Consider the following 15,400-nt stretch of genomic DNA (forward strand, 5'->3'; position numbering starts at 1 on the left):
GTTATGTCATATCTCAGGAAGGCTGAAGTTTTCCATGTGCTGTCCTGAATGGAGGTTTTAGGATTTAAAAATAACTTCATGCTGTGTCTGGTAAAAGAATGTCTCTCTTAATCATGTGTTGTTTGATTAGGCTTTATATGGTATGCTGTTTGCCCACACCTTAATTGTTGGTTTCTGTGATCCACCGTTGAGCAATGTTTTGAAAAGTAGTTGGCCAGCTGTAACTGAACTGGGGGGTTGTGGGAGGTACTGGAAGGGCAAATGAATTTTTATCTGAGCTGTCTTTAACTGGCTGACTGAGGATTAGGAGTGAAGGATCTCTTTACTGGACAACAGTAGACTTAAGTTCATACAAGCACTTTCATAGCTTAGATTTGTCAATCAGCGGTCCCTTGTTTCATCCCTTTTTTGTTGTAACACCACTTAATGATCACTGGTACCTTCTTCACATCAATAAAATATCTTCATTGAGGATATTGCAGCTGACTTGTCTGGGCACAGGGCACTTGTCTGTGCACTTACTAGGGCACAGGCAAGACAGGGAATCTGTTCTTAAGTGTTACATTTATGGTCTCTTAATTCCTTAAATGTTTCCACATTACACTATGTGTTGTGTGGAGTTATCTTCTCATGTTTCAGAAGTGATAGCAAATACCTGAAGTGGCTTTGTTGTTTCTGAAAAAAATTTCTCTCTTCCTTCTGCCTTCAAATAAGAAAAAGCAGCATCTCTTACGCAGTAGCTTTATTTCTGATAGCCTAACTTTGTGTATAGGTGGAAAAAAAAATACTATTTTCTTGGCGTCTATATATGTGGCATTTTTAAATCAGTGGGTAATCATGGGAAATTAATTAAAAGCAAACTTTAAGCTTAAAATTGAATGCTTGGCAATTGTAGCAAATAATTTCAGAAGCAGAAGAACTGGTGAGGCCTCGGTGTTTTCAGCTGAGTAATTTCTCAATTTGCACAAAATAAAGTTTTACACATGTGATTGGATATTTACAAAAGGCTTTCTTTTGTCAGTTCTGTCAAATATTGCAAAGGCTTGCTTTAGTGTTCCTGTCTTTGGAGCAATCAGTTGGTCTTTGGAAAACAATGTCCTGTAAATGGCATAAAAATTAGAGTATTGTTTCTAGCTGCTTAACTTGCTGAAATCTGCCAGCAAACTTCTGAAGTTACGTATGTTTTCTTTCTATGAGAAACTAGTTTAAAATCATGTCGGTAACATCTGAAGCTAGCTTTTTTGCAATACACAATTGTCTTTAAAGACGAGATTCTTAGGAAATTGCTAAATATATCTTCAGAAGCTGTAATAGCTTTAAAAATTGAAGTAATCACAGTTTGTCCAAATTTAAAATAAACTGGTAGTCAAACCCCCACTGAATAAATGCTGTCACATTTAAACTCAGTTGTGAAGATTCTGGAGGCAACCTGGTGTGAAAACAAATTATAAGCCAGTTTGAGAGTTGCAAAATCTGACTGAAGAAAATCTCATTTTGTAGTAAAAATATTGTGGAGTCTTTGAAGAATATTTTTAGCGCACGCGTGTGTGTGGATGCTATCAAGACAGTATCATTACACTTCTTGTACAAGAGGCAGTAACCATAAATAGCCTGATACACTGTTTCTAGAGGGGAAAAGCCTAAGACGACAGATGCAGCTATTGTACTTATTCTGTCTGGGGCCCTCATCTTTGCAGTCCTTCAGATAAAGGTGTCAGCAGTAAGTAAGAGTAGTCTGCCCTCAGCATCACCAGTCCTTTCACTCTCCAATTTCTTCCCATCTCAATCATTTCCCATCTCTAACTGAAAAGCAATTACAAGTTGACGATTGTGAATGCTTCCTGAGCTTTTTAAAATTTGGTGATGTTAATTTATGTTCATATTTCTCACTTTTAGGCCTGAATTGCACCTATACCATCATACTAGACACACATGTTTAAGAAGGTTGGCTTACCTACTCTTCAGGGCTTATAAATATTCCAGGATTCTGAACCTAATTAAACTCTTCTAAGTTTCTGTGAAAGTGCTAGGAAGTCTTTTTGTCTACTCTAGCAAATGCCTCTGCTACATGAAATGTTGTATTTGTTAGGGAAGCATACTTGCATGTTTTTCATGTGTCTTAATAACTTAGGGGTCGTTTCAATAGTAGCAGGCTTAGTCAATCTGTTTAAAATTACTACTGGGAGAGGTTGCAGTGCCTGTCTTCTGTAGGAGTGCATGGTGGAGAGAACGTTTCCTCTGGAAGTGGGTTATCAGCCCTTCCTAGCAGGAAGGGAACATACTGTTCCCACATGACAGGAGACTCCACAATGCCAAGGAGAAAAAGCTACATTTTTTTTAAATTGAAACAGGACTACTGTGCAGAAGGAAAATTAAACTGCCAGAAAGAGCAAGTAGAGCTTCCTTGTGTAGGGCACCGAAATCTTCCCTTGAGAAAGGGATGGAAGTTCTGGTGCCTTGTCCCTACAGCAGGTTTTATGTTTCTGTATTGAGTGATGAGATAAAATGCATAGCTGTATTGAGCACTACAGAAACATTTTTGGAAGCTCCGTGTATTTATGACACTGAAGATAAGGCAATTGCAAAACAACAGGGAGTTATTATCATTGTCTAATTACAATTGCATCGAATTACTTAATTAAAGTACCAACATTTAAAAGTGTAATTGCTAAAACCTAAGCTTATTTTAGAACACCACCTAAAATTTCAAGTTCTGTCTCTGCTTGATTAGTCAGTGCTGTATTTTGGTTGTTTTTTTCCTTCAGAGTATTTGTTATCTGAAGAAAAAAATGTCAGTCACTGAATTCTATCCAATTGCCTAATTTTCTGTGACTGAAGGTCAATTTTCTATAGAGCACAGTCTCACTTCTGCTTCTTATCTTTTTCATTCACAAGTCTTAATGATATTGTTTCTGTCTGTTCTTTCTTGACTCAGCTAATGCTAGGCTATTAGAGATTGCTTTGGTACTGAAGCTTTCTGCTGTTCTGGTCAAGATTAAAGTTAGGCCTTACTAAGCATTTCTACAGTGAAATGGTACTTGATAGCAGGTCTGTGTTTCTGAAGCCTGCTCTCTGAACAAAACTTACAGCTGTTGTAGTGTCAAAGAATAGCAGCAGCTCTTTTCGTTAACAGTCACCCTAGAAGCAAGCTGTGGGCTGGTATCAAGCCCTGGTCTTGTATCGAAGAAGAAATGTGTTAGCCAGGAGCGCCCAGCATCATCTGGTCAGGCTGCAACATTTTGGCTTAGCTATAATGAAGATTTGCCCATAGCATGTCTTAAAAATATCTGCCATGGGTAGGTATCTCCCAGCTCTGTTATTGATTAGGACAGCATTTCCAGATATCTGTTTAATGGAAAAGAGAAGAAAAATACTGATTTCTATTCTTACAGGGTTTGGATTGCACACAGCTATTCACCATAGCTTGCTGTTTTCCCCCAGAAATGTAAAAGTAGCTAATTGAGCTGGAAGTCCTTAGACTGACTTGATGAAGAACCTACAGCCATTGTATAAGCATGGATTATTTCAAGAGGTTACTGTGCTTGAAAGCAACTGCTACTACTTGCATTCTTGTTTTACAGGACAAAGTAATATCTTTTGGGGTTTTTTTTTAATAGTTTTTCCTGGTTTTATTTGTAAGACACTTTCAGGAGTTGGGAAAGATAACTTGAGAAAAGCAAGCTTGTCATGTGATTAACTTCTGTGTGTATGCATGGTTCTGCCCCTTTATGGGAAAAAACCCATCACTCTGAAAATTAGGAAAAGGTTGAAAGTTAATGCTAGTGTGTTTTCAGTAGTACTGTCAACATGTAACACATAAGAATGCTGAACCATTAGAGAAATACATGAAACCTAGATGCATTTGTGCATGCACCAAAATGGGAGTTATTAAATACAGAGGTGATTTTGTAACCCTTAAACTTACCTGGACAGAACCATGAGCAAATAAATTCTAGGCTCTTAATTACCCTTTTTGTGAGCAAGAGCTTGGCCTGGAAGACTTAGAGAAGTCGTATCTGGCCAAAGTAATTTTATGAGCCTTCAATCTTTGCATCACAACCTCTTGTCAGCTGTATGTAAACACTGGAAAAAACCATTCGAATGGGTCTTACTTTCTGTTCTGCTGTATACTTAGGTGGCTGAATGTCTTGTAGCTTTAATTTTGCTGCCACTCGTCGTCGTGACTTTTGGCCCACTATGTTTTAATGTCTGTCAGCCATAAGCCGTGTATTGTAATGATTCTTTTTTGTAATGAGATGTGCCACCGTCTGAGTTGGCTTGCTTCACTGTTTTTTGAGAAACAGTTGAATTACAGCAAGTCATTAACTTGACAGGCCACTGCAGCAAATGTTCACACCAGAAGCTGATCAAAGTACACATCTATCTGCTGCCCAGTCAGAAACTGTCAGTGGCTGTTGTGATCACATTCTGCAAATGTGTGATGACTGGTTGTGGCTAAATTTTACAGGCAGAAGTTGTTTTCGTGAGCTTTTTGTTGATACCACATATCCTGCAGTATGGGTCAAAGGTAGGACCAGCTCTTCCTGTGAGACAGCCAGCGTACAGCTGACAACACAGACTTGCTGCTTCTTAGCTCATCAGCTTGACAGGTGTGACAGGTTCCTGGAACCAGTGGTATGTCCTCTGGCTGGAGGTTGGCTGTGGAAAAAATAGAGGGAGCAGGTTTGGTTTTCACCTCCACGGCCCATCAGTTTTTGGTGGACTACCTTTTTTCTTTCCCCTACGCCTCTTTTCTAGATATACAGCTGTATAAAAAGGACAAGGTCCTTGCCAAAGCTCTTAAAAAAAGCAGCAGTGACAACTTCAGAATCCTCCTCTTGAAAATACAGTAGTAACAAAGTAACCTAATACATGTCAGAAAAAATTACAATTATTATGTTGAATCAATGGTCTGACTTTGAAGAAATATTTACATATAAAAGAACCTATACTTTCAAATTCAACATTTTCTTCAAGAATGCTGTGAGAAACTGAAACAATTAACTACATTAATTGGCTTCAAAATGCTCAGTAAATGCAGTGGAAAATTCAAATATGATATTTGTGTAAATGTTCTCAGATGCTGCAATTATGCAATTAAATTTGAACTTTTAAAATTGAATTTATTTTCTCAAGTTTTAAATTTCACCATAGTCTGTGTAAATTTCCAAGTGGTGTGGATCATTACTTTTTCCATCTTTGTTCCAGAAGCTGAATAGCAGAAAGCTTGGCACCACTGCTCTACATAATGTAAATGAACAGGGGATGAAGTAAAAGGAGTTGGATTTGATTGTCCTCTTCCCTGTGTCCCCCAAAATATACTTTGTATTTTTTTCCTTTTTTGCCCTTTTAATAAGAAAATCTGAGTGGTATGACAGCAGAACTTGTAACTTTATATTGTAATATGAAAAAGCTTCATTGCAGCTTGTCAGCACTAGGAATTTGTACAATGCTAATGAGTAAGTTGAAATGCAGTTGAACTCTAAACTTGGTAGCCCTCAAAACAAAACCTACTTCAGTGAAATTGTTTTCTATCTTCTAAATCAAGCTCTACTCACAGGGTAACCAAGTATATATTAAATATACTATTATTATTATTATGCAGAATAAGGACACACTCTGTGTAATAATCTTCTTTGTACTCATGAGGTAGGTGTTGGTTCAAGGTTTTACAAGCAGTTGTCAAGTTACGACAGTTACTGGTTTACCCAGATACTCCACTTGGTGCTTTTGCTGTTAGATATGATATTAAGCAATGCTTAGGGAGCCATGTCTTGACACTGGTCACTGTCTCCTGTGCCTTGAATTTAAGCTGTATAATTCATGCCAAGACCACCCATTTCTGTGAGAAGTCCTGTTGGGTAGAGGTCAGTGAAAATGGACTTGTCTTGGAGTATTGAGAAGATTTCTTGCAGGGGTGGAGAGATAGTTGCTGAGCTTAAATGTGAACTGTATAATGGCCCGGTTTGCTCCAGTGTGTAGTCTTGTGTCTATAAGGTTATCGGTTTAACAGGTAGAGAATATTGGAGAAATGAGTGGGAGAGACTGTTAGAGAAGCAAAGGTTTTGAACAAAATCTGCCTGGCTGTGTCCAAAATCAGGTCATTGCCTGTTTGCAACATAGAGGGATAAATAGCATCTCTTAGATGACATTAAGTTGCAGATATAACTGTTTTGTTGTGGTAGTATGGGTAATTCTTAGGTTCCTTTTTACTTACCTGACAAATGCAGTTAGGGTTAAATTACTCATATTGTTCTGTGGATTATAGGGAGAGTTTTACACTTAGTTGTAGAGCATTGGAGGAAGCAACTACAAAGCACTCTTTTCATCAGACAATCATGCTTTAACTTCTTCAGTAGGTTACCAGCAAGATTGGTAGTCAGTCTGACAACTCCTGACGACGTAGCTGCAAAGAGAAACAGAAATGTATCTTGGCTTGTGAAAGCATCACAGTGCTTGGGCAAAGGTTATATAGCTTCCCTAAGGTGTAGCTGTCAGTCTGACTATATTATGTTGACTCTATTTTAACAAAACTTAAGTTTTTTGATAAAAAAAAGTCCAGTGAAATTTAGGCTATTCTTTTGAGCTTTTAAACCATTTGAAAAGTATGGCCATGGTGACAGTGATATTTAGTAGATAATCTTAAAATGCAAGAAGATGTGCCTACAGTCTAGATGTCTGCTGTTTCAGCAGGTAGTCAGTGTTGATGAAGGCAAACTTGTGGAGCAGGTGGGGAAAACCTAATACGGAGCCCATTACTCAGATTAGGTATAAGTAATTCAGAAAGGTCTTGGAACTATAACAGATCTAAAATAACATGTCCCTAATATTTCATAGCAATAAAAGAAATGCAGCTTTTTGACTGATCGTGAAATAAGTAGAGAACACAGCAGAAAACTATTCTTGCAACTCTATGTTCAAAGGGCTAACAAACTGGATTCATACAGCATAAGTCTTATCCCTCTGCAAAGAATGACATAGTTGGACTAGTTAATATCCAGGTAAACATGACAAGGATAATGTGTAGTATGTTTTTTTTTTATTGGTACAAGAATGACATAAAACTAGTGTAGCTCCCTGAACTTCCTAAAGAGAGCGTATAGGCTAGTGAAGCAAATATCTATAAAAGGATGTGCAGCATAAAGGAACAATTATGAAGGCATCAACGCCATCTCTTAGCATAAGAGTAAGGAGGGACAATCAACTAAAACTAGCAGGTGGCTAGATAAAAGAAGCTAATTATTCATGCAGTGCATAAGAAAACTGTGAAACACAATCCTGTCCACTGTTATCATGTTCTGCATTTCACACAGGTCTGAAGAGGGAATAGACAAATTCACCAAGGAAAAATGCAGTATGTGCTGCTGGTTTGGGGAGTTTTGAGTTCCAACCTGGCAGTTCCTGGGGATATGCTTCCATAGTTGTAATGGTATATTCTTGTATTCTTACCTTCTTTTGGCATCTGGTGCTGCTGAAGCATAGATCTTATTCTAGATAGTCTCGGGTCTGGCCCATTACAGATCATTTAAGCTTTATGCCCTTATGACTTGGCTGCTAAATAAATATTCTTTGAGGGCTTCCATTTTCCTTTCCTTATGGGACTCTTAAGGTGAGACATATATATACTTAGAAAATATGCTCAGTAATGTTCTAGTGACTGAAGCACACTGGTGTGGAATAATCCTAATCTCTTACTAAAATCCCTCAGTTTGAAAACAGAACAATTTCTGTTTGCCAGCTGGGAATGAGCCTAACTCATGTGAATTCTCAAGCCATGCCCAGGAATTTTTGGAGTTCAGTAGTTGGCATAGGTTAAAATTGTGCCAGAGACCACTTAAACAATTAAGCAACGTCTTCCAGTTGCATTCCAGTACCCAGGAGTGTGTCTAGGCACTGTGCAATTTACAGTTTCATCTTGAGTATTGTGTTTGTATTCAGTTTGAAGTACTAAACAGACATTTCCTTGCACAGTAGGACTACTCTGTGTGACCACCACGGTTACTGATTTGCTTCTTACAGGCAAAATTTCTTTACTGTTTTTCATGAAAAACAATGAAAAGTTCATTTGGGTTCTTAAGGTGTCTAAATCTTGCATTGAAGTGAAAATCTAAAGCACAGGAGGGATTTGGGGTAATTTGAACCTTATGGTGTTAACTACCTAGGAAATCGGCAACATTGCTGCCTAGAACAAGGAACAAAACTAAGAGATGCTTTGGGAAAGGATCAATTACAGAATTTATCGTATTTTTTTTCCTTAACAGTAATAGCTATCTTTTCTTTTTAGACGATGTCTTCAGCAGTTGTTCAGATATATGCAGCAGATCGCAATGCCATGTGGTCAAAGAAGTGCTGTGGTGTAGCTTGCCTTGTAAAGGACAATCCACAGAGGTCATATTTTATCAGAATATTTGACATTAAGGTAAGCATCTTTTTTGTTTTTCAGAGCCTTTAAGTTTGGTTGTATTCATTCTCCATTTTGAATTCAATGAGTATAGGTTGTAGTTGTGCATTCATAGAAATTCTCGGAGTTGTGTTTTAAGCTGTTCAGTTGCAGTTGTTATCAATAGGTAATTATAACCTTTTCAGGTACTCCAAATTTAAACAATTTCATACATGTCATCTTTAATTGATGAAATAAATATCAATTATTTTTACAGCTCTCAGAAGCTGTCCTCTACAGATCTGATTAGTCACATTATTGGAAATTATTAGTGTCACTGATATGGATAGCTATCAAAATTCTAGCAGGTGTCACTACTTTGGATGGTTTAAAGAAATATATGCTGTCTTATGTATGGGTGGAAACAATCATGTGAAAACTGCAGGGTAAACAAGTTGTGTGTTCTGACTTTCTGGGGGGGTGGGATGGGTGGCTTTTTCTTTCATGCCCCCTCCACAAAAAATAGACTTATACTGAAGATCTTTGTCCTCTTATAATATTGGAATCAAGTGAGTGGGAAACAAGAGACAAAGTGTCCAAGATGTGTTTTCATAACAAAAATGATGGTGAGAAACCTAAGTCCTACTGACTGTGCTGAGACTTTGGAAAGTTTCCCATTATCTCTGCAGCCAGGAAACAGTTCCTTATCTGTCAGCATTCAGTGCTTCAAGTCTCTCAGATTTGTTTAGGATTGCCAGTTGGCACTTGAATTTGACTTTGTGATTTGGTCACTTGATTGTTAAGACTCTGTCAGAAACTTCTTCCTTGGGTGCTGAACTATAATGTCATTTAAATATATGATACTTTCTAAAAAGATGAGATTTATGTTCTCTTTAGTTAACTGTTTTCAAGTCAAGCCTGAGATAAGAACAGGAGACTGGAAGTACTGGTGTACTTTGATTTTGATTGAGCTTATCCATTGGGTTAATAGCAAGGCAGATGTTTAATGCTATTCTGTGTCCAATTCTTAATAGATTCTATTGTAAAAAGTTAAATTCTGCCATTTCATCTGAAGTTTTATAGTCTTCTTTTTTTTTTGTTTTCTTCTTTTCAGGATGGGAAATTATTGTGGGAGCAGGAGCTGTACAATAACTTTGTATATAATAGTCCTAGAGGATATTTTCATACCTTTGCTGGAGATGTGAGTCCCAATCTCTTTGAATACCTGTTTTAAAATGCCTTTGGTTTGAACAGTATTTTCTTTTAATGTAACTGAGGTTATTAATTAATTCTATGCATTATTGTAAAAGCTTATTTATTAAAGGAATTTTTGTGGTATTATATAGTACAGAAGCATAAAATGTGGTTCTTTATTTTAAACTTTCTTTAATGAAATTACATTTTGACTTGCAGTTTCATTAAAATGTATGACATATCATGTATTCTTAAAGCACAAATTTTCCTTTCCCCTCCCCTCTTTGATTTGAAGCTACAATATTTTGCTTATATCTGTAAGCCATGATCTTTAGACACTTGATTAGTAGACAGACATTCCTAAGATACAGTGTTTCACCAAGACTTGGTTCCTAATTTGCAGTGATCTTTTTCTTTTTACACCTTTAGAAAGGTGTAAGACAATATTTAAGAAAGTCTTTAAAACATTTTCTTAGTCATGGAGGGGAAATATTAATGTTTTTCAGACATGTCAAGTTGGTCTTAATTTTGCTAATGAAGAAGAAGCTAAACTATTCCGCAAAACAGTAACAGATTTACTTGGACGACGGCAGAGAAGATCTGGTAAATATTCAAATTAATCTTAAATTCAGGCTTGTTTATGTTATTCTGGGGGGGAGGCAGGAAATTACTGCTCTGTCTGAAAGCCACTGGAGGCATTGCTACCATATTTATATTTTTAAATAATTGTGCTTCTTTCTCTAGTGTGCAGAACTTAGTACTTTCCTGAAACAACTCACCTTGGTGTCCTGTTCTGTGAGTGTAAGCTGAGACCCCAAGGTTGTGGTTTGAAAATACAGGTTAAGGGAAACAAAAATTGTAAGCTGACATTAGGAAAACTAGAAATCTTCTAAGTTATTTTCATATTTGAATAAACCCTCTTTTAGCCCTGGGCTGTTTATAACTGATTTGTTAAATTCTGCTCAAGTGGGTTGTAACAAAAATTTTGCCATCTGGTATGTTCAGTAGTTCATGAATTTTTGGCATTGATCCAGCAGTTAATAGAGAAATATCTTTTATTCAGAACTAGTGATCTTAGCTCAGGCCAAGAACAGAAGACATAATGTGCCTATACTATCCTTAGGAGCACAGGACAGCCAGTGAAGCACAGCATGCTTTTTACCAGCTGCAGGATGCCTTGGGAATGTGGTTAGTGCTTTAAAAGCAGCTCAGGCTTCCTGCAGATCTCGTCTTGGTCAATTTCCAGGGAGCCCATAAAAAACTTCCCTGTCTTGACAGCCATATGTCCGTGAAGGATAAAGTGATACAGAATACAGGCTTGGAACAAGTAGATGTGTTCAGGCTTGCTGTAAGATGTAGGGTGGACTTGTGTGTGAGCTACAGGATGCGTTTTTGTAGTCCGTTCTGGAATCGCACTAGCAGTGCAGTGTAGGCTTCTGTAGAAGGAGGAAGCCTTCATCCTGGAGAGCTGCCCTTGCAAGTGCTCTTGCAAATGTGCATTATTATCTGTATGTATTCACTTGGATTTCACCAAGGCATGGTGGCTCAGAAGCAGAACACTTATTCTGGGAGCTTAAATTACTTTTATAAGATTCCCTCAGCTCAGAATAAGTTCATAAGGTTTCATGAGAAGTGTAATCATTAAGAAGTGGCAATTGTAAAGTTTCTCATGCTCACATTGCAAAAATAATTTTGCATTTACTGTTCCTGAAGTTTTCTCTGTTACATCTGAAGCGCAATGCTACAATGTACAATGATGTGGGGAGAAGCATTATTGGCCATAGCAAACTTTGAAAATAGTGGTTCAGTCAAACCTTTTGTTCACAGAGTTTTGCTTCCACATAGTGATTTTTTTTTTCCATAGGACCAGATTGTTTTTCCTGTTTACTCTCTGAACTAATACCTTTGTTTTTGTGCTAAAGCTCATGTTACTTTGTATATTGTTTTAACAAACAACTCCACCTCCCCAAACACTTGCAACTTCAAGACAGATCTTATTTAAAAAAGAAAATTAAATGAAAAACAAAAAATAACCCTCAAAACAAAACACTTCAGGTTTTTACTTAAGAGCTGCAAACCAAGAATTTAAAACAGTAACTAGATTCCTTAGTCAAGCCACCAGATGGAGTTCTGTGTTTGTCCTTGTGACTATTTAATCGTGCTTCTAAAATAACAAGCTTTGCACTGTTCAGATCAAAACTGATTTTCTGTTGGTGTTTGTTTTTATTTATTTATAAATGTTTATATGAAACATATTAATCTACATATATATTTTTATATATACACACAAATGATATGAGTTGTATATAATCTATAATATTTATACATCTTAATTTCTCGATCACAGAGGTAATAGTCTGGTAATTTTAATGCTTTTCTATTTTAACGTGATTTTTACTTTCATACCTTCCAAACTATGTTTCATTTCATAGCAGTGCCACTTGACATGCTTTAAGCTCAACTAAATACTCCATGTGATCATTTAGGTGCCTGTTATGCCATTCAGGGCTTGCTAGACTTCTCCAGGAGTCTTATGGAAAACTAATGCTGTTGAAAGGTAGCACTAACAGTAGTTGTAGCTCACAATGCTATGGCTTGGTGCTGAGGTTAGTACACAAAACACTGTCTGACAGCTAAGAGAAGACACAACAGTGTTCTGCTTTTCCTCACTCAGCATGAAATGCACTCCAATATACAGACAACCCCTGAGTAAGTGCATCTGGAGTTCCAGAGAGGTGAAAGCTTGACTCCAAACAGAATGTACAAAAACTTGCAAATGTACAAAATATCAAGTAGAGAATAGAATGAGGGACAAAAGTAGAGAAAGAGTTCTTGATCTGTTGTCTTAATCTTTGTAATAGTGCAGGGTTTCATCTAACTAAACTGTTTTGGGTTGGCCTTTTTGCTTTGGGGGTTTCGGATTTTGGTTTTGGGTTGTTTGTTTTTTAGTCAATTAAATTCTTAACCTTAGATTATAAAGAAATTGCCATAATTCATTAATTTGTCTGTAGATTTACTTAAATAATCTCTTCATTTAATTCTTAAACCAATCCAAATAGTTCCCCCAGTAAACAGGGTGAACACTGTGTCTCTTCGCAGTGCTTGTCACTGTAGTACACTCACTTCGGGCACATAGGTGCTATTAATTTTTTATTTTTATTATCTTGCCTCACAAATGTTAATGTGTGGCATTACACACAAGTGCCTTCTCCACATGCTGAGCACTCATCCCTAAAAGGGAAACAGACACTTGTTCTTAGCTGCAAGTGCTTCTTTCTGAAGTAGAAGGCTTCTTGACTAATTTTTATGTACTTCTTGTAGCTCATGGGTGGGAGTTCTGTTAACCTTCCATGAAAGTGCTTTTTTCCTTCACAAGCTTTTACCTCCTTAGCACCTTCGTAATGGACTTCATAAGTTTCAAGGTAGATACATCATATAGAGAAGGATTCTTTAATTTGCTTTGGTTTTTTTTCTTTCATCTGTGGTCACAGCTTTTGTTTTTGCTGCCTGGGTGACAAGGGCATCTCTAACCTGCTCGCTTGCCCTGGATTCAAGTCTTGGCAGAGATTTTCATTTCCAGGAATACTCATTGAAGGGAGATGTATTTTTTGTACATATGCAGCTGCTGATACTCATCTGTTTTAGATCAGCAGACATGTTCATCTTCAAAAACTGGAAAATCTGCCACTCTCGTCAGATCATCTGTACTTCAAGAGCAAAAGTTCATACTTTCTTGTCAGCAGTGGTAACTACAGAAAAACAGAGCTAGTCTCTATGGGCCACAAATTAATCTAGCCAGTAAAAATTACAGGTTTGGGTTGTTTCCCACTATTTTTTCCTCTTGAACTATTTATTATAATGAAATTTGTAGAGGACTCTCATGATTTGACTCAAGGCCACCTAACGCTTCCTATGAATGCTTCTTGCTTTTGCCATCTTCCCATCCTGTGGCAGATGACTTGCAGCAGTCCTGCAATCTCCCTTGCTGTCTCTGAGTTGATGGCTAGAACTGTGATTATGGTCCAAAGATTGAGTCGAGGGTTGATTTTTATTTTTTCTAAATTTATTTCTAGGGGACAGTACAAGATGTGGTTTCTTAAGCTGAATCTTGTAGGAAGAGAAAGCACGGTACTTAGTCAAAGAGCCATTTTTCTCACCTCAGACCTGGTACCTTATGCTGATGCACCCTTGCAGAGGTTCTCCACCTCTGTGCCTAAAACTAACTTGCTATGACCTAAAAATCAATTGTCTTTGAATGATTGTAGATGAAAAGGTGACTCTCAATGGGCTTTGGTCACCTTCCAATGTAGGTTTGATGATCTTGACATATTCCTTTATTCCTACCTGAAAATCAGCAGCCTTGCATACTTAGGATTGTATGTTTTGGGGGTTTTAAGTATCCGTATGATAAGGTCAACTCCATCTGTGGAGGTACCTTCTCCCTTCTTATCTTTCTGAGTCTGGAAAAATACAAGTTACCAGTTTTTCTGGGGCTTGCTGGAAAGTAAAATGCCTAATACAAATTCTTATTATACAACTCTTGGGAGTCCCTGTTAGACTACAGATACTCCAGATCCTTACAGAGCTGTGGCTTTTGTTGTAGTGAGATGATAAACCGTTTGCCTTTATGGGTACTGCTAAATCCAAATTTCTTAAGAGTGTGTGTATAGATACATAAATAGTGTAAATATGAACTGGGGGGTGGATAGGAATTAATACTAAGTGAGGGAAATCGCCTTTAAAGGGGAACTTATTATTACAGGCTGAGAATATTGAGATGTAAAACTTTACATTTTAAATCATCAAGCTTGATTCTTCATAGTCTCTGAAACACTTTGCTGCTGTGAATAGAATATCATATTAGTATCAAGGAGATTCTAGTTCTTTCCATATTGTTCTGTTACCTGTTGGATAAGACAGGTGAAGTGTCTTACCCTTGTGTGTCCTATTATATAGGCATAAAGCAAAAATTATTTAAATTTTAGGTTCTGTGAGGGAACAATACTCTATAAAAATGCTAATTACATTTCAGATAAAAATGAAAGAAGAGTTTCATTCAGTGGACATCAGAAAGCATAATTTTTAAAAAATCTTACTTAGGTTGTATTTAAAACAGATACTTTTTGAAAATTTCACTCCACTTTATAGTTGAAATGCCTGAAACCAAGTCAGTAGCTATTGCCTTATGCTCCTGCTCAGTTTGTACACTTGAAATCAGTGCTTATTATCTAAGATTGGAGGTTTTTTGTTCTGTAATAGTTTTTTTCAACTGAACAAGTAGACTTTAAGGATATTAATAGATTCCTAAGTTTAAGGTCAAGGTCATTGAAAACTTCATTAGACACTAAAATTTAGAATTAATTTTTCCTGTGATACCTATGATTAAATGGCTCTTTTTCTTTTTCAACAGAAAAAAGACGAGACCCACCAAATGGTAAGCTTTTTGCGTGAATCACTGCGTTTTATTTTTTCCTTCTGCTGTCATTTACTGTTTATGTATAGCTTTGTTTCAGATTTCTTCAGGATAGTCATGTAGTGACAACCAGTACACTGGAGGTTACAGTATTCTTTTTGTTTCTATTCTTTGGTATTTGTTGTGGCTTGAAAACTTTGTGCCTTAGCTGGCATTTGCAAAGAATGTTTCTGGAGCAGCATGTTTTGTTGCAAATAGGAGAGAGGGCCCTTCAGCTTAAACTGAGCAAACTTTGTAGTATGCACTTGTTGCTTGATCTTCAGAATATGCATGTATAGGATCACAGTACAAAGTTAGTCCATTTGTCTTAATGACAGGCATAATATTGATGGATTTAATAGAATATAATATTT

At 37.0% G+C, this 15,400-nt stretch overlaps 1 protein-coding gene across 2 annotated transcripts in view; it reads left to right on the forward strand.

The window, feature by feature from the left end:
* Window positions 1–15,400, forward strand: part of WASL (WASP like actin nucleation promoting factor) — a 49,762-nt gene that overhangs the window by 17,057 nt on the left and 17,305 nt on the right. For both annotated transcript variants that reach the window (XM_021553500.2, XM_021553501.2), the window contains exons 2-5: window positions 8,285–8,419; window positions 9,495–9,581; window positions 10,081–10,177; window positions 14,985–15,008. In XM_021553500.2, the coding sequence (XP_021409175.1) occupies window positions 8,285–8,419; window positions 9,495–9,581; window positions 10,081–10,177; window positions 14,985–15,008 (343 nt within the window). The remainder of the gene's footprint in view (window positions 1–8,284; window positions 8,420–9,494; window positions 9,582–10,080; window positions 10,178–14,984; window positions 15,009–15,400) is intronic.

The sequence above is a fragment of the Lonchura striata genome, chromosome 5, assembly GCF_046129695.1.
Source record: "Lonchura striata isolate bLonStr1 chromosome 5, bLonStr1.mat, whole genome shotgun sequence".
Lineage (NCBI taxonomy): Eukaryota > Metazoa > Chordata > Aves > Passeriformes > Estrildidae > Lonchura > Lonchura striata.